The sequence below is a fragment of the Oculina patagonica genome, chromosome 5 (genome assembly GCF_052425735.1).
Source record: "Oculina patagonica isolate OP01 chromosome 5, crgOcupat, whole genome shotgun sequence".
In the NCBI taxonomy this organism is placed as follows: Eukaryota; Metazoa; Cnidaria; class Anthozoa; order Scleractinia; family Oculinidae; genus Oculina; species Oculina patagonica.
In genome coordinates, this window is record NC_135762.1 from 29,464,648 (window position 1) to 29,491,912 (window position 27,265).

At 38.8% G+C, this 27,265-nt stretch overlaps 2 protein-coding genes across 8 annotated transcripts; one reads left to right on the forward strand and one right to left on the reverse strand.

The window, feature by feature from the left end:
- The first annotated feature begins 906 nt into the window (after positions 1 to 906).
- On the forward strand, positions 907 to 11,101 carry LOC144653642 (protein tolkin-like). Of its 5 annotated transcripts, XM_078513696.1 has the most exons (8): positions 948 to 1,034; positions 1,214 to 1,279; positions 1,796 to 1,918; positions 3,337 to 3,723; positions 5,598 to 5,615; positions 5,817 to 6,023; positions 7,152 to 7,316; positions 10,074 to 11,101. In XM_078513696.1, the coding sequence occupies exons 3-8, from the start codon at positions 1,852 to 1,854 to the stop codon at positions 10,406 to 10,408; spliced, it is 1,179 nt and encodes a 392-aa protein (XP_078369822.1). In that variant the 5' UTR covers positions 948 to 1,034; positions 1,214 to 1,279; positions 1,796 to 1,851; the 3' UTR covers positions 10,409 to 11,101. The 5 variants fall into 5 exon arrangements, with proteins under 5 accessions (XP_078369821.1, XP_078369819.1, XP_078369820.1 ...); XM_078513695.1 differs by having other exon boundaries at positions 907 to 1,279; XM_078513694.1 differs by having other exon boundaries at positions 933 to 1,034; positions 1,140 to 1,918.
- On the reverse strand, positions 11,010 to 26,500 carry LOC144653641 (uncharacterized). 3 transcript variants are annotated; one of them, XM_078513692.1, is made up of 10 exons: positions 26,308 to 26,500; positions 25,751 to 25,831; positions 23,840 to 23,869; positions 23,031 to 23,393; positions 21,387 to 21,404; positions 19,651 to 19,863; positions 17,276 to 17,449; positions 14,478 to 14,849; positions 13,567 to 13,897; positions 11,010 to 12,916 (listed from the first exon to the last, which is right to left on the reverse strand). In XM_078513692.1, the coding sequence occupies exons 2-9, from the start codon at positions 25,770 to 25,772 to the stop codon at positions 13,578 to 13,580; spliced, it is 1,512 nt and encodes a 503-aa protein (XP_078369818.1). In that variant the 5' UTR covers positions 25,773 to 25,831; positions 26,308 to 26,500; the 3' UTR covers positions 11,010 to 12,916; positions 13,567 to 13,577. The 3 variants fall into 3 exon arrangements, with proteins under 3 accessions (XP_078369818.1, XP_078369816.1, XP_078369817.1); XM_078513690.1 differs by having other exon boundaries at positions 11,011 to 12,916; positions 26,312 to 26,500; XM_078513691.1 differs by lacking the exon at positions 21,387 to 21,404 and having other exon boundaries at positions 11,011 to 12,916; positions 23,013 to 23,393; positions 26,312 to 26,499.
- Positions 26,501 to 27,265: the final 765 nt, after the last annotated feature.

Below are 27,265 nucleotides of genomic sequence, written 5' to 3' on the forward strand. Positions count from 1 at the left end.
TTCCAGACTTCTCTCTTATTTTACAAAAGCTGGGTGCGCAGGGGAAGGCGGGATATATTTGCCTGGCAACAGACTACTGCATTTGGAGCAGTGTCCTAAGTTTTAAGCGTACGACGATTCCTACTGTTATGAACCGAATATGAATGAATGAGAACCAAGTGAATGAACCGAACCAAGAAGCACAAAACGGGGCTTAAGACAGAATTTTATAATTTTATCTTGCATTCGTGGAATCTAAATTAGTTGGTGTAAGTTTAAATCGCTAATGAAGTTAGCCGATGCCGACAAAATGGCATATATATTTGTTTCAGGTGGTACGCCCACAAAGGCGGGATCGTTTAATGATCTTAAGTTGTGTTCTGACCTTAAAAAAAGGCATCAATTAAGAAAATTTTTAATCTGGTTCCTGTTTTGCTTTCGATGCTGTGAAGAGACTTCTTAGCTGGGGGAAAAACTTTTCATTCGCTCGGCATGACCTAGATACGTGACTCGCATTCCATTAAGAAAAGCCATTAACCTGAAAATGAAGGTGAATTACTGGATATGTGAACATCTATTTCAGCTTCGTATTACCACACCGACTGCATCCGCTAATTTGCTTTCTCTTCGGGCGCCTTTGTTAAACGCCGTGAAATATTTGCAATTTTCGTTCAAAAAAGCAGTCGGATAATTGGTGATTTTTCAGTTTTCCTATCACTGTTCGACTGTATGAAAAGTTGTCAAATTGCCTATATTATAATCAATATTTTTTTAACCTGAAGGCGTATTAAAACTTTAACGTTTTAATTCAGAAAACGGCATAATGTTCGTCCATAACCTGTCAAAACCCCTACGGAGAACTAAAATGCAAATTTATTTAATACAGTTTCCTCAGTTCATGGCATTTGAAAACAAGTGCCTCCCGCTATGACGTCAACGATTAAGCACAAAAATACGTCTTTTGTAGACTTGGAAATGTGACGGCCGCAAGCGCTCAACCTTGTAAGGTCGCGAAAACGAAAACACAAAAAAGTTTACCTCAAGAACATCAAAAGGTATATTTGTCACTTTACAGTACCATAAAATGAATGCTTTGACGTCGTTAAATTTTAAGTACGTTATTGCCAATAACACAATTTTTGCTGATGAAAAATTCACAGAGACGCCGGTGAAAAAAATCATTAAATAATTCATATGCACATTTGTTCGCATCAAAAACTTTCTCTCGATTAAGTTGAAAGACACATAAGGAGATAAAATTGACACATGTTGGAAGTTCATCGTGGTGGCTTAAATGACGGTAAGAATTTCTGCTTTTTATCTATCGACTGATTTTTTTTTCTTTTACAAGCTCCCCGCACTTAACCGGAATTATACGTTGTAATAAAAAACAATTTAGCCTCAAAGGCAAGCTTAATTCTTCCAAATACGTTTTAATTTTGGAGCTATTATACACCTTAAGATGCGAATAGTCAGGAAAAAAAGTAAAAAAAAATTGCTGTACGTTAGAAATAATAACTATAAAAATAAACCATGAAATTTTCAAAACAAAACAACACCAAGCGTCCAGAGCGAGGACAGCTAAGTCCCATTGGAACATTAAAATGGTTAGCATCAGTACTGAGACATAAATTAAAGACATTTCAAATTAAACGTCAACTAGGTATAATTTATTCGCTCTAATACGTCGAATTCATGGGCAACATTGGCACTTGAATTACGTAAATGTTCCGAATGTTCCAGCTTGTTTTCAAATGGTTTTCTACGACCTACGCATGCAAAGTACTGACAGGTCATTAAAGTTTCTTTTTTCTAGAAAATGAATTTTATTTTGCCACGAAGCATCACCGAGCTGAATGAAAGCGGGCACTTATGAGTTTCGTCTGCATTCTGAGTTGTTTTTCGTTTGTGTTTACAAGGCTCTTCATCAAAACTGAAGGTATGTTAATTTGTTTGATCTATTCTAACTAAAGTATTGTTGATGTGTGCCTAACATAAAAGATCTAACTTCTTATTTGACAGCTGATAAACTAAAAGCTTTGCCTGCTGGAACATCTGCGGAGAAAAAATAATTTACAGTTTAAAACGGTGTTTTTATCACAAATTTTTAATTTGTCACAATTCTGAATCAAAAACTGAAGCAACGAGTACTGGAGTTTCATTTTTTCATAGTCAATATCAAAAGATACTGCGACTTTGCCGATAACAATTCAATGTAATTAGAAATTTAATGGACTCGTAGACAAATCGCGGTAAATATTTAAGAAAAAACGTTTAGACGAGGACATGTGTTTTGCTGTGAAAACAAATGTAAGACAAAGGCGATGGTCAAGGGCGATGTTTTCAGAAAACTGCAAAACAAATTGTGAAACATATGTCATAACTAGAATACCTATGTTATTAGACTGTCATAAATGAATCTTATTTGCTGCCAGAAAACGTTTTAACACATAATGCAAGATGAAAAGACTTCCCTTGCCAATACCGCAGTTAAAAGAGATTCATAAGTGGTAGGTTCTGGGATTATAGCCCAATTAGAGCGTGCGACAAGCTACTTATTCCCTCCTTTTGGTATATTTCTATATTTTCTACGGTAAAATTTAACACATTTACACCTACAAGAATAAATCGTTCACTTCTTTTTTAGCTAAATTTTCCGCAAACAATTGCCCGTGATTAACTCTCATTATATTTTAAGAACCTTTAAGGATTCACTGAATAGCTCTTAAAACCCCACCTGAAATGCTTTCTCGTTGAAGTACGATCTATTCATTACAAGCTGCTTTACACGCAAAAGAGTTTTTAGACACTATTAAGTTCGGCTATATGCATTTCAATACCTCAAACTAGGCTATCTCATCCACAGAAAGACTTTAATTAATTACTAGTATTTCATTGCACAGTGCAGTCGCTTCAAACGTCCAACACAACCAAAATGAGGACTGTAAATTGGCGTAAACCATCCATTTATTTCACAAGCTTCACAACATGGCGACCACGAGGTCGCTCTCAAAACTGCTAATCACATGACAATTGATAGGCTTGCAATGCGTAAAAACAATGAAAATATGAAATGTCCATAATGTTCAGTCGCGACAAGTGCAACTCTGAAGAGGGAAACAGGTTGCCTCTAAAATCATTTCTATATTTTATAAATTTTACTGAGATGGGGTGAGAGGGGCTTTTAACTCAAAACTTCTAAACGAGGGGGGGAGGGGTTATAATATTAAAGGGGTTACTAGGTCAAGGGTACAGAAAACTCTCTTGATCTATTTTGTGGGCACAAACGTCTGAAAAACAGCCACCATCTGCAAATAATCTTTTAATCTGGTCATTTAAAGTATTTTTCCTTCTCAGGATGTTACACAAACGTAACAAGTCTAAACGGAACAATAACGAGCCCTGCACTTCCCCCGAAACAAGCTGACTCCTCAGGGTACACCTGTAAGTGGAATATTCAGCTGACAGAAACCGACGAGCCTCGCCATGTTGAATTGCGGTTCACTTCGTTTGACGTCACGGCTGTTATGCCGTACTGCTCAGATGGAAATTACGTGGAATTGTTCCTCGGTTGTAACAGATCGAAGTCCATTGGTAGATTTTGCGGTCAGCTTTCACTTCCGGTGATATATTCTTCAGATCACTGTCTCCTAATTGTGCTTCACGCCGGAAATGAAGCCGGTTTGAGCATGAGACATCGGGCAGTGTTCAAAGCTGTTTTCAAGCAACGCTTACTATCAAGACGTAAGTAAACCTTTTGGACCAAATTGGTGATTTATTCGTTTACATCTCGCAAAGAAATATCAGAACTGAAGACTGAGTGTGAAAAATTGAGTTATTATACCGAGTTTGTACAGAGAAAAGGGGGGAGCTCAATTTTAAGAGGTTCCACCCCGTGGTCTTGAATCCCTTACCCTTACCCTTTTTTCATTTTTTGTTTTAATGTTACCCCTTTCACATACCTAAAGAGGAAATACTGCATTTTTTTCTTAATTTTTCACTTGAATAGCCCCTTAAAGAGCGATCTGTTGGGGATGTTTTGTAATACCCTTTTATACTCCAGCTCGTAAAATGCCTACCTTTTTATAAACCTACAGCCTGAAAAGGTAACCCTTTTGAACAGAGCCGCCCCATATATCTATTTAATATATCACTATAGGCAGAATCCCCGCGTGTGATGCATTCAAATATTGCAACATTTCAGATAGTGGTAGCCATACAAACATCTGCAACTTTGATGGTATAAAGGAAGTACACCGTCTAGTATTCAACATATCCCCCCTCTTGTGTCTTTCACAGTCGCTCTTAATTTATCGTATCCCCAATAAGTTTACTCAATGCTTCGAGGCTAGCCCTGTATCTGCCTTGCGTTCTTGGGTTACAGTTCCTGGGGAACATTTTATTATCGTGCACATGGTGCCTCTCTCCAGCCAGGTGTAAACAGGCCGTCGATCGTAAATTGGGGCATCCTGCTCGTCGTTTTGAGGTGTCACAGAAACAATGAACATAATTAATAATGGTTTATAGAGGACGAAGGATAATCCGAATAAGTTCATTGTGTCCAACAATTCAGACCACAAATGAAGATCTTGATAAATAGATTGTTATATTTCGGTATGAACTATACCATCATCAGACTAATAAAATTAACATACAAGCTAGATCTTAAATACTGCGAGTGAGGAGACGAAAACAATAAGTTTACTCAGGAGAATAGATAGAGTTCTCTGCTGGACTTTAGTCCATTGTTTAGGGAAGGTGCTAGGCGTTTGATATAATAAGCCTCTTTGTATAGAAGAAGATTCCAGTTGTGGTCACAGTCTAATACCGTTGTATTATCACGGACAACATGGGTGAAGTATTCTTTGTCATTACTGATAGAAGGTGGAGCAATGTCAATGTTTAAATTATCCGGTAAATTACATAAATCGCGAATAAAAAGTAAATGGTTACACGTTCGCAGGTGTTTGTAAATTGCGCTCTCTTTGTCAGAGATTGCGTGTTCATGTGTTCGGACGAAAAGAGTTCTGTCCGTTTTGCCGATGTACGTTGATTGGCCGCCAGGGCATTTAAACACTGACATTGCTCCACCTTCTATCAGTAATGACAAAGAATACTTCACCCATGTTGTCCGTGATAATACAACGGTATTAGAATGTGACCACAACTGGAATCTTCTTCTATACAAAGAGGCTTATTATATCAAACGCCTAGCACCTTCCCTAAACAATGGACTAAAGTCCAGCAGAGAACTCTATCTATTCTCCTGAGTAAACTTATTGTTTTCGTCTCCTCACTCGCAGTATTTAAGATCTAGCTTGTATGTTAATTTTATTAATCTGATGATGGTATAGTTCATACCGAAATATAACAATCTATTTATCAAGATCTTCATTTGTGGTCTGAATTGTTGGACACAATGAACTTATTCGGATTATCCTTCGTCCTCTATGTACTGAAACTGTCATCAGGTACTGGGTTTTAATAATGGTTTAGTTCATTAAACCTCATAAATTTTTGAAACATGACGGTTTGGTTACCCAAGACGTAATAAACTTATTTTAAATGAAAACGATTGGATCTTATTTTCATTGCTGTGTTTTTCTTTGTCCTTTCAGCCGTGTCTCAGAATAATCGTAAGTACATCGACCATTTTTAATTACCGTTTTCCTATCACCGTTGACAACTTTATTGTAAATGAAGGCGAAAGTAGTTTTTGCTGCCTAAAAGTAGCAATGAAATATAAAGTAGAGTAATCCAACTTTTTATAAGTCTGCATTGATGAAAAAACTATCTTCCATAATTAATAAATAATTAATATTTACGTCATCTTTCAGATGGCTGTGGCACAGAACACCACGCGAATGCACGACATGGAAATATATTTTCGCCACACTGGCCCCTACCCTACCCCCGGTACGTGGACTGTGTGTGGCACGTGACCACCAGAACCGATTTACATGCCAAGCTGGTGTTCTTTGATTTTGACGTCAGGTCAACTGACGCATGCGCAGAAGCTGACTTTTTAGAGGTGAAGACTGGAGGTAAATAAGCAACAAGGAAATAATTATCACTTGTACAGTTGTTTAGTCATTTAACTAGAAAAAGGATGACATCTCCCATAATTCGTAACTTTCCGCCAGACGCAAAAAGTAAATTTGTACTCTTGCACTCATGGCAAATTGCAGAGCCGAGCGTCCTGAAACTGAACACGCTCCTGAAAACGACATATACCTGTCCCCAAAACAACGAAAAATATCAGATTGTACCAGGGCTGAAATTGAACCAAAAGATATTTAATAATAGGGGCACCCAACGAGAAAATTTTTCTATAGGTTTCAGAAACACCGTTTTTACGTTATAAGTGTCCGTTTTGTGCAATTTTTAAAAAGCCTTTTAAACGTTAAAAAAGTGTATCTTTTTGGATATACTAGCTGAACATATACCAACTTCAGAAAATTTAAGAGAACAAAATATCTAGAGCCGTTGTTGCCTTCTCGAAAAAATCAAAGATCTCTTCAAGATATCGACTTTTTTGCATGAAGTTAGTATGAGAAGAAGGTTTATCCTGGGCGTTGTTGTTTGAACATATCATGGAAGAATTCAAACGTCTTTCAGTTCAAGCATTTTTCTTATTTTCGCGGAGGAAATGCTGTATTTGTCAGTCGCGACGGCTGGGCGCTTTGTGACTCATATGCTTTGGCTTGGTTAAAAATGGTAAACTTTGACGCTTGCCTTTAATCGAAATAGTTGTTTCCTTTCGAGTTAGAAAGATTTCTACTCGGCTTAATGCAGGGTTCCCGATAAAGGTTACGCACGACAGAGTCACCTTTTGTCTCGTCACGCAATCTTAACCCCACATTGAGAAGTAAATTTTCGTTTGGATATTACCAAAAGCCGCTTCTCCTCGCGTTATTCTTTACCTTACGGCTACACATGCCATTTCTAACGATTACATTTCCAGTAAAACAGTTGCTGTTTTTTTTTCTAATGGCGATGCATTAACTTCTGAACAGAAGCAAAAACTTTTAATGTTTACTGCTTCCACCGGAAGTAATTTCACAACAGGCTACAAAAAAACTTGTAAATATAACTTCACAGGATAACCCCTGAAATCTTTAATTTCACGTTGTAAAAATTACCACTGCATAACTTCACCGTTTTTATTCAAGGATTTGGCTTCAGTCGAGGAAGATCTGTAACAAAATCCAAAGAATGTGGAACAAAAGACCCGTTTGTACTAACAATCGAAGGGGATTCGATATTTATCCAGTTCAAAAGTAACCATGTCACCGGAAATCGAGGATTCATGGCTGGATTTGTCACTTACAGTGCTGGTATGTAGAAATAGTTTGTTTATTTTGCCAAGATAAGCTACAATCAGACGCTAGAGAGAGTGACAAAATTACACCCCCTAAAACTCCCGTTGCTATCTTGGTAGTAATGCCTATAATAGACTTTACGGGGAGGCTCCGCCTGAAAGAGGTACCTAACCTGTGTTCACACTTGGTACTGAGTAAGTGAAGTCTGTCTCCGAGCCATGAGGCTCATACAGCCGGAGCTTATCCTGGTTTCCGTAGCATTAAGCGACTAGGAGTATTGCTACTCCCCCCTGGATGGGATGCTAGTCCATCGCAGGGTTACCCCCCAGCAGTAAATTTGCCGGTACCCATTTATACACCTGGGTAGAGAGAGGCACAACGCAGCGCCCCGGCCAGGCCTCGAACCCGGGCCGTTCGACTCGGAGTCGAGCGCGCTAACCATTAGGCCACCGCGCCTCCCACCGTGCCTGGGCATAAATGTGAACTTACTATTTTTTCAAGTACCCACTCCATAATTCGGGCACGGTGCCCGTGCCCAAGTACAAGGTCGAAACCTTGTGTCGGGCACTTTAGGGCAGTTGAATACTGTGGTTTTTTGTGTGTGAACACGACGCTATATTTTCTCGGTGCTGAGGTACTAGTGCTCGGGCACCAAGTGTGAACACGACGCTATTTTTTCCTGGTGCTGAGGTACTAGTGCTCGGGCACAAAGTGTGAACACGACGCTATTTTTTCCTGGTGCTGAGGTACTAGTGCTCGGGCACAAAGTGTGAACACGACGCTATTTTTTCCTGGTGCTGAGGTACTACTGCTCGGGCACAAAGTGTGAACACGACGCTATTTTTTCCCGGTGCTGAGGTACTAGTGCTCGGGCACCAAGTGTGAACACGACGCTATTTTTTCCTGGTGCTGAGGTACTAGTGCTCGGACACCAAGTGTGAACACGTTTTCAGGGTGTAATTATATAAAAGGAAGGGAAAACTGTCATTTAGGTATTTCAAATGACCTTTCAAAATATCTAACACAGAACTACCGATCAGTCTGTTTATAAGTATTTTTAAGGGGCTTCTTTCAAGTAAAAGATTAAGAAAAGAGATGCAGTATACCTTCTGTAGGTATGTGAAAGAGGTATACCATTTTCTATCAAAAGTGTACGAAAGGGTTACTTTTTTGTCAAAAATTAAATGGTGTATGACGGGGATATAAAAATGATATATAAAATTTTTTTTCGTACCCTCGCCGGGCCAACACTCATGGTCTTAAAATTACTGAGGAGAATATGCTGCCTTTGCAACGACTTCTGCAAATGGTTAGATATTCTAGTCCTCTCGGATAAGGACGATAAACCGTAGGCCCCGTCTCCTGCATCTTCAGTGTTGTGGTCAGCAGGGGACGTAAAAGAACCCACACACTTATCGTAAAGAGTAGGGCATGGAGTTCCCGGTGTTGTGCTCTGGACTATGGTGTATGACGGGGGATATAATCAAAGTCTCTTCGAGATACCGACTTTTTTTGCATGAAGTATGAGTCGAAGGTTTATCCTGTGCAGTCAAAAAGCCGTATACATGATTTTAGCGTGGATTTTCTCGGAAACTATTGGAGGGATGAAGTTCAAATTCGGCGAAGAGATAGAGCAACAACTCACCGATCGATAGCCGTCGTCAGATAGGTGAGATTTTCAGTAGTTTGGCGTTAATTCCGGTTTGAAGTGGAGGAGGTCGCTGCTGGCGGCCGCCGACTTGCAAGCCTTGTTTCCTCTTTCTCTCTTACTGGCCTTCGGCCGGCTAAATCAGTTAAAAAAGTGCTTAAAACGGCCCGCGCAGGCGAAGAAATACAACACATGAGTCGATAAACGTTTCATTAAACTTTATTGAGATATTTAGAGCGAAATGTAGTTAGATATGTTATTTCCAGAGCTTTATTTCAGTAACCCTTATAGATTTCAAAATTTCTTTTGTTCGTCTCATGTCAACAACAATAATTAACGACGAACACATAGGGTGGTCTGCCTGTGATGCAACATTGCTGTCAACGCGAGGTCACGTCCCTAACGACCTAGGCTGATGACGAAATAGAATGGGCGCTTGTAGCGACCAAATTTGGCCTAAAAAAGAAGCCTTAAAAGAAGCCCCCATCTCTTGCATTTGTTTTAACTTCAATAATATCTTTGAAAAGAGCAAGTTTTTTGGTATGGTTTATTTTTGACGTTTGTAATTTTTAAACGATGTAAGTGCTAGTGGCTATTTATTCGTGTTTTAGTTACGCAATTCATTGTTTGTGCGACGCTTTTTATAGATCGCCTTTCAGACACACGTGCGTTATATAACGTTTGTAAATGACAAGTCACGTTTTTTCCACGAGATCGCGTGATCACCCACAGCGGAAAGTAATCCCTTGAGAAATTAAAATATTCCCTTGAGAAATTAAAAAAGTCCCTTGAGAGTAGACAAGAATGACAAGAATGTTCCAAATTTTGCCCCACATAACTCCTATTCTCCTATTTTCGCTTGTAAACAAGCAAAAAAAGTCGCAAAAATGATGTACTGTGTTTACTGTGAAATGCTCGGAGATATTAGCTGTATTAGCTACTCTTCAAATCCGAGGGTAAACGAAAGTGATGTATGTATGTATGATGGGGGGTATTGTAACAAGACAATTACATGTTGCAAGCAGGTGTTATTTAACCATTACTCCGTTAAAACTGGACGCTGAACTCCATATTACCTCCTATTAACTTTTTAAAATGATCCTTACGAAAACATGTTTCCACAGAGGATGCAGAATTCCAGCCTCAAGTTCTCATCATGCTTGGCGTCATATTTTTAATTCTCTTCGCGTTTGCGGGAAAAGCTCTGTTCCAAAAGTTGCTAGAGAGAAGACGATTGAACAAGAAGTCTATTTTTAATCTGTCACAAGGACGTTACAGGGTTAAGAGTGTTGCACCGGAATTCCATTTGGAAACGCCAAGGGAATCAGTTAATGAGCCCGAAGTCCTGCCAGCGGTTCTGGAACCAAAACATGTAACTTTTCAAACAGCAGCAACAAGAGGCAAGCAAGGTTCAGTGAAAACTATCATCATCGAAAACCACGAACCAGGAATCATCTGATCATCACTTTTAGAGACGGATCATTATTATTTTTTTTTTTTGGGGGGGGGGGAGGGGGAGAGGTTTCGCAATTACCAAAAAAAATCCTGTACAGAAAAAAAAACGACAGAAAAAAAAAACGTTCAAGTGGAGGCATGAGGAAGAAAGATAAGAAAAATCTTTAAAAAAAAAAACACTTGCACAAACTGAAGGTTAAACAAATATTTTGCCCAGAAAAATTCCCCAACCCCTTCTCCCCCTTAAAAAAATAATGGTCCGTCCCTTTCTGTTGCTAGGGTCGTCACGCAATGTTTCTCCCACAAGTAATGAATTGAAAGAAGCGTTGCGTGACGTTTTAAGCAACGGCTGCGAAGACTACTTTCAGTACTTTCGGGTGGTGGGCAAATCGCAACTGTTTTTACATCCATAACATTATTTTTCAGTTAAAATCAAGTCAAAATTACCATAACAAAATGAAAGGGTAAGTGGCATGCTATTTTTTTGGTCATCCGAGCAAATTCACTGCTTAAACTAAAAAAAATGTATCAGGAATTTGTTCAACAGTGAAAATCACCTTGTAATTAAGTTCACTGCACCCATACCTCACAGCAAGCGATCGAGCAAGTTACAGTTTGCACAAAGTTGTAACGTTTGCATAAATTTTTATTAAGTGCACGCTACAAACATTTCAATAAAATACAGAAACAAAAATGATCTCAGCATAGTGCTCTTATTATGATGAATCAAGGTTACAATATAAATGATGATAATGATTTCAATACAAATGATGATTGAGCAGTTTTAAATTGAGTGCCGTAAAACCAAAACCAAAGTAATTACTCTGGCCAATCACAAAGGACACAAACAATTTAGTGAACCAATCAAAACTCGAAGCAAATACATGTAACCGGCACAAAGCGCGTGAAAACGTGCGCGAGCGAGTCACGATTGGTTTTGGTTCTGATTGGCTGAGAAAGTGGTGCGAGATTTTTAAGCCAATCACTAAGCGTAGAAATGCAAACCAAAGCAAACGCAATTAACTTTCGACACTCAAGTGAAAACCGCTCTATCTGACAATACAAATAAAACTTCAGCAGGTATTTTTCTTTTTACACGCAAATACCGTCAATGTCTTTGCAATAGGGAGCTTCAGATCGGTGTACGAGTACGACTTTTAAAACCTAGTGCTTATGCTTTCAATTATCACATTTCACACCAATCTCGCACCGATAATCTCCTACATGTATTCAACTGGTCGGCATAAGTGAGGAGTAGGGGGTTCAGGAGGGGGGTGGGGATCGCAACTGAATTGAAATTCGAATTGGGAAGGTCGTACTCGATCTCGTACCCCGATCTGAAAGTCCCTGATAAAAAATGCACCAAAACTCAACCGAGAACGAGAATCGCCAATTGGTCAGGTACGGGCCAGAGCAACGCGAGAGTTAGCAGTCACGCGTTTTGAGACAAAGACGGCAACCGGAATGTTCTCATCTATGGCTTGTTCTATCGACGTCAACAACGTTAAGCTATAAGTACTAAGACGAGAGCTTTCCAAAGGGGGAGGGTGGGAAGAAAAGGAAAAAAAAAACTTCCGGTTGCCGCGGTTCAAAAACGCCAGCGCTTGTGCGCTCAATGACTGATGACGTGGTCAGACGAGATTAGAGTAGCTAAGAGATACCCGCCAAACGATCAAAAACTCTCCTGGATTCTCATCAGAATATTTAAATTCGATAAGAGCGTATAAAAGTTGGCGATCACGCTAAGGTAAAAAATTTGAACACTTGACGCCTCCCGCCTTCGGATTTTAATATTTGTTATAGTTTATGATACTTGTTACAAGAAAGTACATGTATTAGCTCCCTGTAATTCTCAAGTTGAAATAAGAAGACTGACAACAACCTACATTCCTATTGCACAGCAATCCGAGATAATTTAGTTTATACTGTTCCTATTTTTCTATAGTTAATGCAAACGACCAGATCAACTGATCGAATCAGAAGCATCGAATATTGTAGTAATTATTGCAAGTTGCCCTTTGTTGGAGCAAATCTTAGTTGGTCGCAGAGCCCAACAATCAATTGGATCTAAATCAATTTTCTTTGTTCCGACTTTTTGTGCGCCGAGAGTCACACAGGGTCCAACGCGCAAAGCGCCAGTTGTTTCAATTTCAAACGTTCGTTACTTTAAAGTAGATTATTACATAAATGTAGTTTCACTAGAAAGTAAAACTAAACTGCCTCCCAGCTAAGTTTAAGGGTTGAGTTTACAAGGTCCTGTACATGTCTGACACAAGTCAATATATATTCAAACGTGTTGAGCACGTTTTTTTCTAGTTTTGGTCGACTCAAACTAAGGAACTGTTTAACATGGACTGTTTCAACCAATATTTCTTTTATCCACGTTCAACACGACTGAAAGTAAGAAACAAAATTGTATTTAAAAATCATTCTGTGGCAGTCCTAATAGTTTCTAAGTCCTCAGGTTTTTACAATGGACGGCCACGATGACAGAACAGTCACGCAACACGGTCTGCAATAAAATAAGAAAAAAGAAATGAATGTTTTGAACGTTTAAGAAAACGGAAAATTTGCACACCTTGTGTGTAAAACCAGGACGTAACAAGTCGATCAAAGTCGATCATCGAAAACGTAGTCAATAAATCGAAAGTACTCGATATTTGTCAATCGACAAGTTTAATTTGTCGATAAAAGTCGATAATCGCAAGATTTTTAACTGATTATCGATTTTATCGACAAAAATTGCAGACACGTCTTTCAAGTAAGACCACGACATTCAAGTAAGTGTGCGCGTCAACTGTAGTCTTGTCTCCCGCCATATGACGTTTTTTGTATTTCTGATTAAGATCGAACAAGTCAAATCACAAGAAATTGTGTGATCTTCTTTTATCGACTTCCAATAAGTGTCGATTGATTAGTATCGAATTCGATCGACAACGATCGAATTTTATCGACTATCGAAATTATCGACTTGTTACTTCCTGGTAAAACGCAAATGTTTAGTAGCAGTACACTACATTTTGAAAAGTAACATCAATAGGTAGACCTGTATCAGTAAAATTAGTATCTTGAGTGTTAAAGATACATTAGATTATGATGTTTGTTAATTGCAAGTTAAAGGAGTCGAAAGATTTTTCCTTCAAAGGGATGAGATAAACTTACTTGATGGTCGATTACTGAGGGGGGTATGGTGCTGTCCCTGAAGGAGGTGGTGCTGATGGTGCTCCAGGTGGCTGCTCAGTAGGGTAGGGTGGCACTCCACCAGGTTGTCCAGGGGGGTAAGGTGGTGCTGCTCCAGGCTGTCCAGGGGGGTAGGGTGGTGCTCCTCCAGGCTGTCCAGGGGGGTAGGGTGGTGCTCCTCCAGGCTGTCCAGGGGGGTAGGGTGGTGCTGCTCCAGGCTGTCCAGGGGGATAAGGAGGAACTCCACCCGGTTGCCCAGGGGGGTATGGTGGTGCACCCCCTGGTGGTGCAGCGGGGTAGGGTCCAGATTTGTCTGTGTAATGAAAATGTACAATCACAGAGATTTGTCATTGTGCATATGCAGCTTTCTGAGGTCTTTCCAGCAAGTGCAACTAAGAACTAAACAATAATAAAACCTAAAAAAATATATAATTGTCCAGGCTGGACATATAAGGCGGTGGAGAAACAAAGGAACAGCGTTCACAAACACAACGAGTTTAATGTCCATGAGAATGCAACTACACAACAACCAATGTCGACCATTCATCTGGATTGAAACCTTGTGACGAGGCGTTATAAACACATGATGAAAGGACTCGGTATAAGCGGTAAGAATTCACAACTTCAGCGTTAAACACACAAGACACAAGAACTTCACCACGTGCGATTTTTCCTTTCATGAAAAACTACCCAAGCATCATGGTCTTACATATTTGAAAAAGAGGAATGGTGGACTTGGACTTGTCATGAAGACTTTTGTTGAGGAATAGCCTCAACAATAATTATTCACAACTAGTAGCATTAGGTATGATTAGGAGTACACTGTACATAAATAGTACATGTTCATCCTTGGTACAGAACATTCACACAGAACAAGCCTTTGGTCAACTAACCTTGTTGTGGGTAGGGTGCCCCTGCAACCTGGCTGTAGGGTGGTGGTGCATAACCTGGTTGAGGCGGTGGCATGTAGCCTTGCTGTGGGGGAGGTGCGTAACCTTGTGGAGGAGGGGCATAGCCTTGTGGAGGAGGGGCATAGCCTGCTGGTTGAGGTGGTGGAGGAGGGTGATGTACAGTCATTTGTTGCGGTGGCGCAGTAACATGTGCTACTACACCAGCGTGTTGCTGCTGCTGCCTCCTGGCTAATCTCTTTCTGTAAACAAACACATAGAAAATGCAGCCAACAACGACTAACACAATAATGATGCCAACAACAATTCCAACTGTAGAACTGCCGCCACTGCTTCCTGAAGATGATCCTGAAGATGCTGTTGAAATAAGAACAAGAAAGCAAAGATTACTTGAAATGGCTTCTTGCTCCCTTGATCAGTCTTTCACTAATCTGCACATACATGTATGTACGTAAGCCTAACACCATCACTTTGAAAAAACATTTACAAGAAAAAGTTGATTACAGTAGTGCATCAAAGTGTATTTCGATGCATTTTTTATTTATTTCAGCATGTGGGATGAAACATTGCTGAAGCCCATGGGGCAGAAGCACATGTACAAGGCAAAGCCAAGTGGTACTTGCACTTCTAAGACTATGTTTACCATGCCGTTTATTACAAATCAATGCTCAAGAAATTGCACATGCTGAAAAAATAATTTATCATGGACTTTTAGAAAGGACTTTATTTTCACACTGATGTTACATGTGATAAATTTACTTTCCTGTTACAGAATGGTCATGGTTAAGATTTCAATCACTTAAATTGTTAATAATATAATAATTACCCAAACAAATATGACTATGTCACGCATTTTACCAGATTTTTGAACAGCCAAAATTTATATTTGTGTCACAGGTAACCTAAAAAATGACAGTCAATTTTTTTATTAAAAATTGCTATATTAGAGCACTGAAACTGTTAACAAGCCAGCCTCTCTCGCAGTCGTCCCCGGCGAATTTGGATGTGACGTCACCCGCCAAGCTTGTCGGGAAAGTTCGCCTAGGACGCCTGGCGATAAACAGCAAATCCAAAATGGCGGAGCCTATTCAACGATTGAACTTCAATCAACTTCTTGAAGAACTTAAACACGACAGAATTAGGCTGTAATTCCTTCATTCATGTCTGCCAGTAAACTCGGTAGAAAAAATAATTAAATATCAATTTTTATGCGCAGCAAATTGTTCCATCTAAAGAGCTTGAAGAGTATGTTCCACTTACTGTTACTTGCAGAGGGGAGCTGCTTCTATCGATCGATTTCTCTGTTGGTGAACGGAGATAAAATAGTGGCCGTTCGTGGAAAGTTCCCGAAAGTTGTATGATGAGCATTTTTGCTTCTCGCTAACACAACAACAACAGCGGTGAAAAGATAACAGGCTCAGAGCTGGTAATCCATGATCAGTATTTTCAACTGAGCTTCCGTGTGTGCTTTCTTTGTTCCTTTGCCTTCGCTGAATTCGAAATGTTTTTTGCAGTTTTTCTTCAAGGTAAGTGAAGTCGTAACTATTTATTCGAAGAATCAGTAGCAAAATATATGACTAAAGCTACTTATCAGAAAGTTAGAAAGCTGACAGGTGTAATGGTTTGTTTTCTAGGAAACAGACGCTGCAATTCGCCTCAGTGACGACACCAAGTTGTAATGTGTGTCAACTCAGCTGTTTAACAGATTCAACTTCTCTCTGCATACAGACTTGTGAGACTCTATAATGTACCAAATTCCCTTAATCCAATGTTATTTGGATTAACATCTCCTGCTAACGAAATTAACCAGAGTATACAAGAAAAAGACAGGCTGCAACAAGATCAAATAAAGTTTCGGTTTACGAGAGTTAGATTATTACTCAGTATTACCAAGATCAGCCTAAAAGGTGAAATAAGAAATTACAAGTAATCAATGACAAGCTTACATGCATCAGGGGATTAGCCTTCTTCTCTCAAGTAAGCTTAATTGTTTCTTTGTTTTCACACATTGTAAACAACAAAGGTCGAAAATCCTGACCCTAGCTCTATAAACATTGAGATTGACGCCCATTTTAAATAAAACTAGCACAGTTACTAGTACCTGGCGAACGTAATTTGCTTACCACAGGGAACTCGTCCTATCAGCTCTAAGAGGCAAGCCATTGCTCTAGATACATGTATCACTACGAGTAGTGAACGGAAGCAATGATAACACAATAATTTTCTTGACTTTAATACGACTATAAATACCATTCTGCAAGGCAGAAAAAAACGGCATAACAGTTTGTCTCCGCCATCTAAAATGGTCCACAAATGTTCAAAAGGAATGCAGTTTTTTCGTGAACCAGATATATTCCCTTTTCCTCGCAAAAAAACGTATATTTTAAACTGGACTTTTTGCCATTTTGTGCCAGGCCTCGCGCTATCGCACTCGATTCCAGTCCTCCTCCGCTCACTCGCATAGCGCGGTATGGCCTGGGGACGAAGCTGTTAACGAGCATCTTTGGCTGCGGATGGCTTGGATGGAAACAGATTGCAACTTGAAAAAGTTAGGCTTACTTTTTCAAGATGTTTCCATGCATCTTCAAAAAAATAGATTTTTATAGCCATAGCTTGATTTTTATCCACAAATAAATGTTTAGATGTTCAAAGATAATGATTTTATGGGTTAAGTTGCCTTCCATTAATTGCCGAATTAAAAATACCAAAAATCTGCAAAATCCCCGTGACATAGCTCTTCTTTAAAAGTAAACATTATGGAAAAAAAAAGACGGAGCACTTACATGTATCATACATGATGTAGCCGGCCACAAACCCGCGATCACTACTGAAACTGTTAGATTTGAACCTGATCCAAATTCGCCTCTTAGTTGAAGTAAAGTAAAATGGGTTCTTGTTGCCACACATTGAATCCTTTATTGTGCTGGATCGATCATATGAATCACTACTATATCCCTCTACAAAAAGAATTTTAAAATAAGCCACTTATTAAATATAAATAATAAACATTATTTTTTAACATCAAACTCAAACTCAACAAACTTAAGGTGACATGCATCCGAACACAATAGTAAAAAAAAAAAGTTATACGAATTCATGAAAACTTAAAATGGTTTTAAAGAACAGAAGTATGCAGTCAAACCCCTTTTCACAGGTCTACATAATAATAACAATACTTACATTTTTACAATTGTATAGGGTGCACTATTCAGGACCCAGGGGGCCTTAATAGACAACTCTACACAAATCCATCCCAACTTGTACCCCCACCCTAAAAAAAAGCCCCCCAAATTAAATTTTAGCCTGCAATACAGGTGTATTTTTATAGCAAGTGAACGCATTTTGATCCAGTGAACGCCATCTTGCATTTGTATTAGGGAGAGGATTGGGAAAAGATGAAGACATGGCGGCGAAACTACTTGATTGCGAGCTAATACTCTCGAGATCACACCCACAATAAATACCGTAAAAACCCGCAGATAAGCCGCACCTTTTTTCCAAAAAATTTCGCTCGAAAGCGGGGGTGCGGCTTATCTGCGGGAACATTCGGAAAAGGTGCCGTAAATTTTTGTAAACTGATGCTAATTTATGGAAAATTATGTAAATTAAAAAACCTAAAACTACAAGCGAGTACCGGTCATTGCTTTTGCAAGTTTGACAGCTCCAATACTGTTTGCAGTGTCGACAATGGCCTATAACTTTAACAGTAATATTGATACTTTTACGAGCGAGAAAATACCACGAGTATTCACGAGTAAGATGGCCAATTGTTTCTCTCTCATTTTGCACTTTGATGAAAAATTTGTCGAACTGATTACGAAAATCTCATTATGCAACAACTTTTTCTTCAATAGATGGCTCCCAAATCTCTTTAATTTGTCGATCGATATGATAGCCACGAAACACGAACGCCTCCATCGCCATCTTGTTTTGCTTTACGTTATCTCCCTAGTCCCATATTTCGCGTCCGATCAAATGCCTGGTTACTAAGCTACGAACGTTCTGCAAACGCAAGTTCTTGTTGTTGTCACACAAAAATCTATGGAAAAACTGCTTTGAATGAAGAAATACCTGTCAACAAATGCCAGAAAAAGATCACCCATAATATGTCAAAGTTGGTTTTCATTATATTAAAGAGCTCAAATTGTGGATAAGACTGAAGTATTTTCTGTTTCAATGTTCATTGAGTTTACGTTCGATGAAGAAGACTTCCTAAAGACTCAACTTTGGATTTTTGATTCGACTTTGGATTTTCTTTGATTTACTTTCAAAAAACTTTTTTTCCAATATTTGAGTTGTTAAACTCAGGGTGCGGCTTATCTGCGGGTGCGGCTTATACGCGGGTGTTTACGGTACCTGCACTACAGGCTACCCAAATTTCAGATGCCAAAATCGTACCGATAATCAGTCTGTTTAACTTTTCCACTAACAACATTTTACAGGTTCTCCAATATATTGTACAGCTTGATTTGTACACTCAGTAACATGTATGTTGTTAGAGAATGCTCATAATGCTCTGTTCTATTAAATTTGTGAAAATACTCTCATTGAAAATACCGTCGCTTGCATCTAAGCGTGAACACGAGCCGCCAAAACATGATCTAATTGGGTATCAAACATGGCATGTTTCGTCACAAAACAAATAAAGTTTAGCAGACCGTAACGGCAACTTTCACGCTCAAAATGCTCACCATAAACACTGAGAACAGGGGAAACTTTGCACCAGAAGTGATTCAAGTGAACCTGCAAATGCATATCGACATAGATCAGGATCAATTTGTCAAAGGAAGTCTTGACATCCAATCTTTCCGCCATTTCGACTGTTTCGAAACCGGAATGTGTTGAAGTTTCGGCGTGAAAGTTGCCGTTATGGTCTGCTAAACTTCAAATGTTTGATGACCAATCATGCCACGTTTGATACCCAATTAGATCATGTTTCGGCGGCTCGTGTTCACGCTTAGGTGCAAACGACGGTAATGTCACTGAAGTTATTAAACATACATGTAACTACTCAAGAAAGATCCAAAGCCAAAATAAATCGTCAACTTCAATCCCAGAAATTGCGCTAACAAAATCCAGTCATTACCCTAGACAAAAGAGTAAGATTTGAGCCTTCAATCAAAGAATTTAAATTATCATCATATTGTCATACATGTACCTTTTACTTTCACTTTGTCATCATCGCACCCAAAATCATACTCTAAATCAAAATCCATGAAAGCGATTTTAATGTTTTTCTGGCTTGGAACGTCAATCCTCCAATAGCAGTCCCTTAAGTCTGGATAATGTTCTGGCCAATTTGGAGAACTGATAACATCAGAAGCTGAAGAGAATGTCTTGGGGTACCTCTCAGTGTATGGTGAACATTCCCCTGTTTAAATGAAATTGTTCAGAATAATAATAATCATAGTCACAAAAATGGTTACACTGGTTGACATTATTATTATTCAGTATCTACAAGTAAATGTGCTAAACTTGTAAACAAGGTTCTTCTCATGCACTCTTGAAAATTTTATCCACCCCTATCTCAGATTTAGTTGATTACGTACCTTAAAGATGAAATATTGATGAATAAGGACACCTTAAAACATTATTGTTTATTAAATAATAAACTTTTGTCTCCTTATAAACTTTTTAAAATTAATTATTTTTTTTTCTTTGGATGGGTTGCTTGTTCAACAGCAGGTTACCCCCAGGATTTTTTTAGCTGCCATTACTAAAACTTCACCAGTAAAATACTGCTTGTGAATGTACAGAGTTTCAAGGCGTGTGAGCATAGGCGTACGAGGCGGGGGGGCGAGGGGGGCTGCAGCCCCTTCAGTGCCGAAATTTTTCGGGCAAAATGCTTAGATTTCGGGCAACAAGCCTAGAGAAAGAATAGAAAATAAGCCGACAAATCTCAACATTACGTTCGAAACGAATTACATCTATAGAAAAAACATATTGAAAATATATACTGAATTTTGTGGTTCAAAAGTTCAAATTTCTCATTCATCTGTTTTCGTTTTCTCTCGCAAATTGCTATAATCATGGTCAATTTTTTGCGCAAATTTTGCGTGATCCCTCAGTTTGATTTAATTGCAATTACCTTTACATAGCTTGCGGACTTGAGAAAGTCTATTTTTTTTTTCGGGCAATAAGGTGTCCGCCCCCCCAGGTCCGAAGGTGCCCGTACGCCTATGCGTGTGAGGCAAGGTAGCAAGGCATGGGAGGCAAGACAGTGAGGCATGCAAGCAAGGCACAAATCCCTACTCCAAATAAAAAGGCTAACTGTAAGCCACCTAGTAAGCTAACTGTAGGCTAACCGGAGTGCCATTTAGGCTAATCAAAGTGCTATTTAGGCTAACGGGCCGGGAATGGAACGCATGCCTGATTACCTCACACTTTGTAATGACCTGCTTGTACACACTGTATAGTAAACAACGATACATTTAATTATGAAAGAGGAAAATTATCTTAACATGTACCAGGCGAATTTGTTAGAACTACCAACTCTTACGTATTATGCGTGAGCAGATTGCTCACACCTGACTGACAAATCTAGATCATTTTCTTGCTCATAATTTAACCCATTTAGTGTTAATTTAATTCAATTTTGACAAAAATAGGCCAGTAAATGAACGTCATTTCTCATTCTCACACTTCTCAAACAATCACCATGGGTATATGTGCAGAAATAGTCAAAACATCTTCAGAAATCAGAGTAAGGTGGAGACAACAATCTCACACATTATCTCACAATCTCTCAGTTGGCAGGTATTATTTGTGTAGTGTTACAATAATTGTAACACTACAATTATATGCCAATTATATGCCAATTATTGGCATATATCCACAGAATGTGAACAGAAGTTTAATTACCCCAGTTGATCTAGAAGTAATTTGACCACTTACCCCCGACACCAAATGTACCTGTAATTAAAACAAACAAACCCAATCAGTGTTGACAGTGGGAAACAGTTCACATAAAGAGAAATACTAGATACCGTATTTTCTCGTTTAAACGCCGGACCCCGATTAGACGCCGGCCTTGTTTAAACGCCGGGTCAAAATTGCTAGTTTTTAAATAAACGCCGGGGGCGTTTGTTCGAGGTACCGGCGTTTATTTGAGGTCAGGCTAACAAGTAAATATATTCTGTTTGTCCCAAATCTCGATTGCAACATAAACTATCCAATCTGTAATAGTGCACCTTTGGGAAATAATCACCTTTGGATATATACCCAGGGACACTTTTTCGGGGCAGAACGAAGAGAAAAATCGTCCCACCTTGACAAACTGCCCCTTGGTTTTGAAGATCGGTAACAATAAATCAATCTGAAAAATTGGCAGAAAATTGCAGTCCTTTAATAAACGCCGGGCCCGGATTAAATGCCGGCTTCAAATAAACGCCGGGTTCACGAAGTCAAGTTTGAAATAGACGCCGGGGGCATTTATTTGAGAAAATACGGTAAGTGTAATTAGCAATTTAAACTAACATGTTAAGGAAATTGCACTCCTGATTATGACCTGTTTTCAATGGCTTTATAAAATTATTCTTTAAATTAATACATGTAGTTCTGTGAAAGTTAGTTTTGGCTTGGATGTTAACATGTACGGTGCATGCAGCTCTTTGTACATGAAACCATCTACATGTACATTGTAAGGAGGGGTCTCCCCATGGATTATACACTTCCTGGTATCCCACGGTTACAACTTATGATACAGTGCAGAAACTAACAAGGCGGCATCACAGAGCAGATCTCACTAGTGCATCATGGACTACGTTTACAGGTACCAACCACTGATTAAAGCACAACAGGATTAACTATTGTCCAAAAGGAAGAGTTGGAGAGAGAAAAACCTTCCAACTCTTAAAAGACAACAAGCTGTTAAAATTTTTATTTATTCAACTTTATTAATAGGGACTAATGCCATGGCAGATTGGGTTGCCCATTGTGCAGCCACTCAGCACAATTTGGTTGCTCCATCATAATTTTGGTTTCCCTGGACAATAGGACAACCGTTAACTTCAAACCCTAGTACATTTTGTGGGTTTCTTTCAGTTAAAGGTTAAGTATGCAAGCTGGCTCTATTTCCAAGTTGGAGGGAAAAAAAATGGTGATGAATTGACAACCCAAATGGAGATGAAATAAGCCTACTCTTAATTTATTGGCCATACCCTGTCAGAATTTATGCATTAGTATATACTAAAACAGTGGATAGCATTTTTGGCATGCGCTGATTGGCTACTCAAACTCTGAATATCCTTTGCTATGCACCTCTGAGCAACGCGCACAAGAAAACTGCAGTAATCTTTGACAGGAATAAACTACTCAAAAATCATCCTGTTGGGCTATATTATCTCACTCTTTTAAAATATACTAAAACAACTATTAACCTCAATGCTGGTGGCTAGTGGTGAATATTTACCTCGCCGCTTCGCGATTTAGTAAATATTCACTACTAGCCACCTCCACTTCAGTGAATATATAGTTGTTAACTATTGCTATATAAATATATACATGTATGTAAAAAAAAACCAAGCTCATAAAAATTACCAGAACTCAGAGAGAATGTGGAATACTGGGCTTCAAACCCATCGCCAGTACCAGAGTTGTCAGAACGGAACTTGATACGCAAGCAGTTGTCGGGTGAGTACACAGTGAAAAGGTGGTTTTTACCGAGGTTATCAGAGCAGTATCGTCCAATGGAGCGTCTTTGACATCCAATGTATATCTCTATGTAATCATCATAACAATTTGGCATTTTACCCTTAACGTCAAATATTGCCCATTGCAGCTTGATGCCATAGCCAAAATTAACTTTAATGTCGTACTGACAGTTCAGGTTGTTGTCATAAGAACCCTTTGAAAACGGTGCCACTCTTCCAGAAGAAGAAGTATATGTTTTGTCACAAAAAGCTGGAATTGAATGGGTAAAAATAACAAATAGTTAACAGTTTAATTTGAAACACAGTAAATAAATGATAAAATATAAAATAAAATTAATCAGTGTTATTATAAAACTGAAAAGGGACATAGTTTACTGGTAGCTGTCTTATGGAATTCGCTAACTAAGGTCCAAATTGATTGTGGGTTTAAATGGCGATGCGACATGTGAATATACTATAGTTATACCTTTTTATTTGTACAATGTACAATAATAATATATTACAACTTTTAGTTTGCAAGACATGTTTCGATCGTTCCAACGATCATCTTCAGTTGTGGGATCGTTTACAGTTGAGGGATAATATTCAAATATTACAGATTGAACTTAATTTTAAAGTGAGTCTATGAGATTGTGAATAAATAATTATTATTTTAAAACTCAATACTGCATATACGTCAAGTCAAGTATCTAATACCTCCAAGCACAACTTTCAACAACGACAGCCCTGTCAAAAGAGAAGAATAAATTACAAAATGTAATATTTCAATTTGTGTTACTGTTATGCACAGGTGAGCATTTCCATATACATGTACAGTCAACTCTCGCCTTGCGGACACCCCGCTATTGCGGACGCTCGCTATTACGGACACTTAACGACGCCCCGAGCATGTCCGCTTTAACCAGAGTTGACTGTAAAACGTGCACATTTCAAAAATCTGTATAATAATTTTAAAAAATTCAGTGAAATTTTTTGAAAAGAAAAGCCTACATGCACATGATGCTGCACACAGTCATTATTTAACTAAAAAAGATGAAAATAGTGACAACTGGTAGGCCAAAATTGTGGGGAAGTCTTATTTTGTACATAAAAGTGTGCTAACCTAGTGTGCCACTCTAAATAGGTTCTGAGGTACAATGGATGTTCTTGTATCATCTTCAAATATAATTCGAAAGCATTCACTGTATATATGGCTTTTGTTTAATCCTTCTTAAGCTCACGAAAAAGCTGTCTTGATATCCGACCCTCGCAGAGCCCAGACAAAACGCAACATGAGTGTATTGATTTGTTTACGCCACAATGTTTTCTCCGACAGTAGTCGGAAATATCCATATTTTTTTGTGCTTTTTCGTGGAGCAATCGTAACGTTACGGCCTTGAACACATTGAACAGCGGTCTACCTATAACAATTCAAATATGGCTTGGCAAAAACAAAAGCGTCAAACGCATATTTTGCTGTTTCATTTGCTAATTTCGCTGCCGCAATCGACTGCCTTGAAAGGTCCTTGCAATTTTAAAGTATAGAATTGTCAGATCTCGGTGAAATTTGCACTATTTATTTGTGTAATGTTGAGGAATATGTGTATAAATACCCGGCGGGGACGAGCCATTTTTGACAAAATTATATGGCTGCATTTCCTCCGCGAAGATAGGAAAATGTTTAACTAAACTACAAAGCAACTGTAATGATAAGTTCGAAGAAAAATGCACAGGATAAACCTTTGACTCATACTTCATGCAAAAAAAAAAGTCAGTACCTCGAAGAGACTTTGATTAAGACCTTGAAATCACCATAAAAATTTAAATTTAGACGTCATCAAAATTGGCCATTATATTTTCATCACGGACAGTCTGTCCATTTCTTACATTTACTTTGAACCTCAACCATTGTTATGATTAACAAGGTCAATGTTCCATAAAGGCTGGTTCACATATGATCCATCATTTGCAAATACTGAGACGATCGTAAGCGATTGAAGCAACTAGACTTCAGGGATCGGGGGTTCTCATTTATGATCGTCCCAATGCCTGGTATGAGCAAAGACCTTAAAAAACCAATCATTTTAGATCCAACACAATGGCAGACTTCATTGAAAGAGCAAAACGGTGGCCTCCTATCTTCTCAGTTATTTCAGTTTTACTGTGAAGAAGGGAAAGGGAAGCTAGAAAGATAGAACACAGGCAATCCAAACAATCACACTCGCCCCAATTATTGCAGTAGACATTAGCGACCGTCTGTGTATTTAAATGTTCTCATACAATCGCCCTGATCTCAAGAAAACGTTTTCAAGTGACAGAGGCAATAGAAACGATTGGGGCGATTATGTGTGAACCAACCTTCAATTCAAGGGATATAATTTCTGCCATAGACTCACTTAATTATCAAAGCAAGTGGCATGAAAAGCCGGGTTTATTAATTTGTCATCCAGAAAAGTTGATTAGTTTTAGCTATGCATCTTTAAAAATACCACAGATTCTAATCATAAGTTTAGTGACTCAGCAAATTATTATATTGACACTTCATTTTTTCTGCATACCAAAATTAATAGCAATAATTATTTATAGAGAAGGGAAGCTTTTAAAAGCTTCGAAAGAAGATAATTTTACCTGTTAGCAGTTGAAGAAACATCGTGATCCTGGATGGTAAAAATTAACTGCAGAACACTAAACTTCCGTCGGGAATGATATCTGTATATTAAAAGAGAACCACTTTCATAAGCTCTCATTTTCGAATTTCATGTCTAAATAAATTAAGCATCAAAATAAATAAGCCAACACGCAGATGCTAAACTTAGAGCAAATTAATAATAATTCGCACCGATCCTTCGGAGTGTTCAACCAAAGATATGACTATATATAATAAAATATTTAGAAACACCTGGTATAGATTCAAAAATTCTAGTTCCTACGACAGTCGCCTAGCTGCTGAAAAGTTTATTACCAAACAATACGAAAATCATTAAATTTATGCAAAGTTGCTTACAAAGGAGAAACAAGCTGGCTTCGACAAAATTATAGCACAAACGGGATCGTTTGTGCTTGAAGCTCATAAAACTTTCACTGCTTTAGATAAGCTTAAGTTAACTGTGCAGTGTCGATCTGTAGGCTTGCAACTGCTTCAGTAGTAGTGCAGCTGAAGCGATGAATTTTCACTGAATTTTCACTCACCGCGATCGTTGTATTACGAGTCTAACAGAATAGCTTGAGTAATCCTCGACCGCTATCTTTTCTTCCGGAGCAACTTCTATCTAAACAGCTTGTAGATTTACCAAAGCAGTTGGCTGAGAAGTGTCAAACCCGAATAAGAAAATTCTCCGCATCCGCGCCCCAACAACTTCTGCTAATCTCCGCTGATCAAACAGGTTCTTCTACCAGCCTCGTACCCAGGGCCTCTCTCATGTAAGAGCAGCTGAAATTCAGAAATAATTAATCGGGCGTGGCCGATTTAAGGTTTACCCTTTGGTCGTCCTAGAGCGTAGTCTCCTGGCGCGGCCAAAAAGACGGGGATAGCTCGGGGTTGCTACAAAACCGCTACGGGTGACGCATACCGCAATGGTTTTCATTTTAGTTTTGACAGGAAATCGTTGCAGGCACACTTGGTCGACTTTTGGGTTAATGTGTAATCAGGTTGTGTTTTTTTGCTTCGGCGGAAGGACAGAGAAAAAAGCTTACGGTGCAAAGTACAGTATGGGGCCCAGTTCTCGGCCACTTTTGACGTAAACTTGTATTTCTTACCTCAGAAGAACCGCAGGAACTTGAAATTTCCCCCAGAGCTAGCTACATTATTCAGCTTTTTGGTGTAAAGCTATCGACCGGTCAAAAATTAATTTGCCCGAGCAATAATAAAAATAAAAGCTCCATTTGTGGGCGCAGTTCTCGGCCACCTTGGTCCAGTTCTCGGCCACTAAAAAGCTTGTGCGTAATTATCTGTAAAAAAAATGCTCAATTAATTTTCATAGTCATAAAATCACTCTGTAAACCTATTTATGTTATATCGATCCCAAATTATTTTTATGAGGCTTTGTTTTACTTTAGAAAAGAAGGATTTTAACGCGCCTAGTTGCCTATGTGCAGGTTCTGGCAAAACCGCATTGTGTGACCCGTGCATTTAGACGGTTTATT

Bases quoted from the DNA above. Each gene is read 5' to 3' on its own strand.
- LOC144653642 (XM_078513693.1), top strand. From the start codon at position 1,852: ATGAGTTTCGTCTGCATTCTGAGTTGTTTTTCGTTTGTGTTTACAAGG. The intron at 6,024-7,151 runs GTAAATAAGCAA...TTTTTATTCAAG, and splicing joins TTTAGAGGTGAAGACTGGAG to GATTTGGCTTCAGTCGAGGA. The intron at 7,317-10,073 runs GTATGTAGAAAT...ATGTTTCCACAG, and splicing joins ATTTGTCACTTACAGTGCTG to AGGATGCAGAATTCCAGCCT.
- LOC144653641 (XM_078513692.1), bottom strand. From the start codon at position 25,772: ATGTTTCTTCAACTGCTAACAG. The intron at 23,870-25,750 runs GTAAAATTATCT...CTCTTTTGACAG, and splicing joins GTTTCTTCAACTGCTAACAG to GGCTGTCGTTGTTGAAAGTT. The intron at 14,850-17,275 runs GTAAGTGCTCCG...TTATTTCAACAG, and splicing joins CTACATCATGTATGATACAT to CATCTTCAGGATCATCTTCA.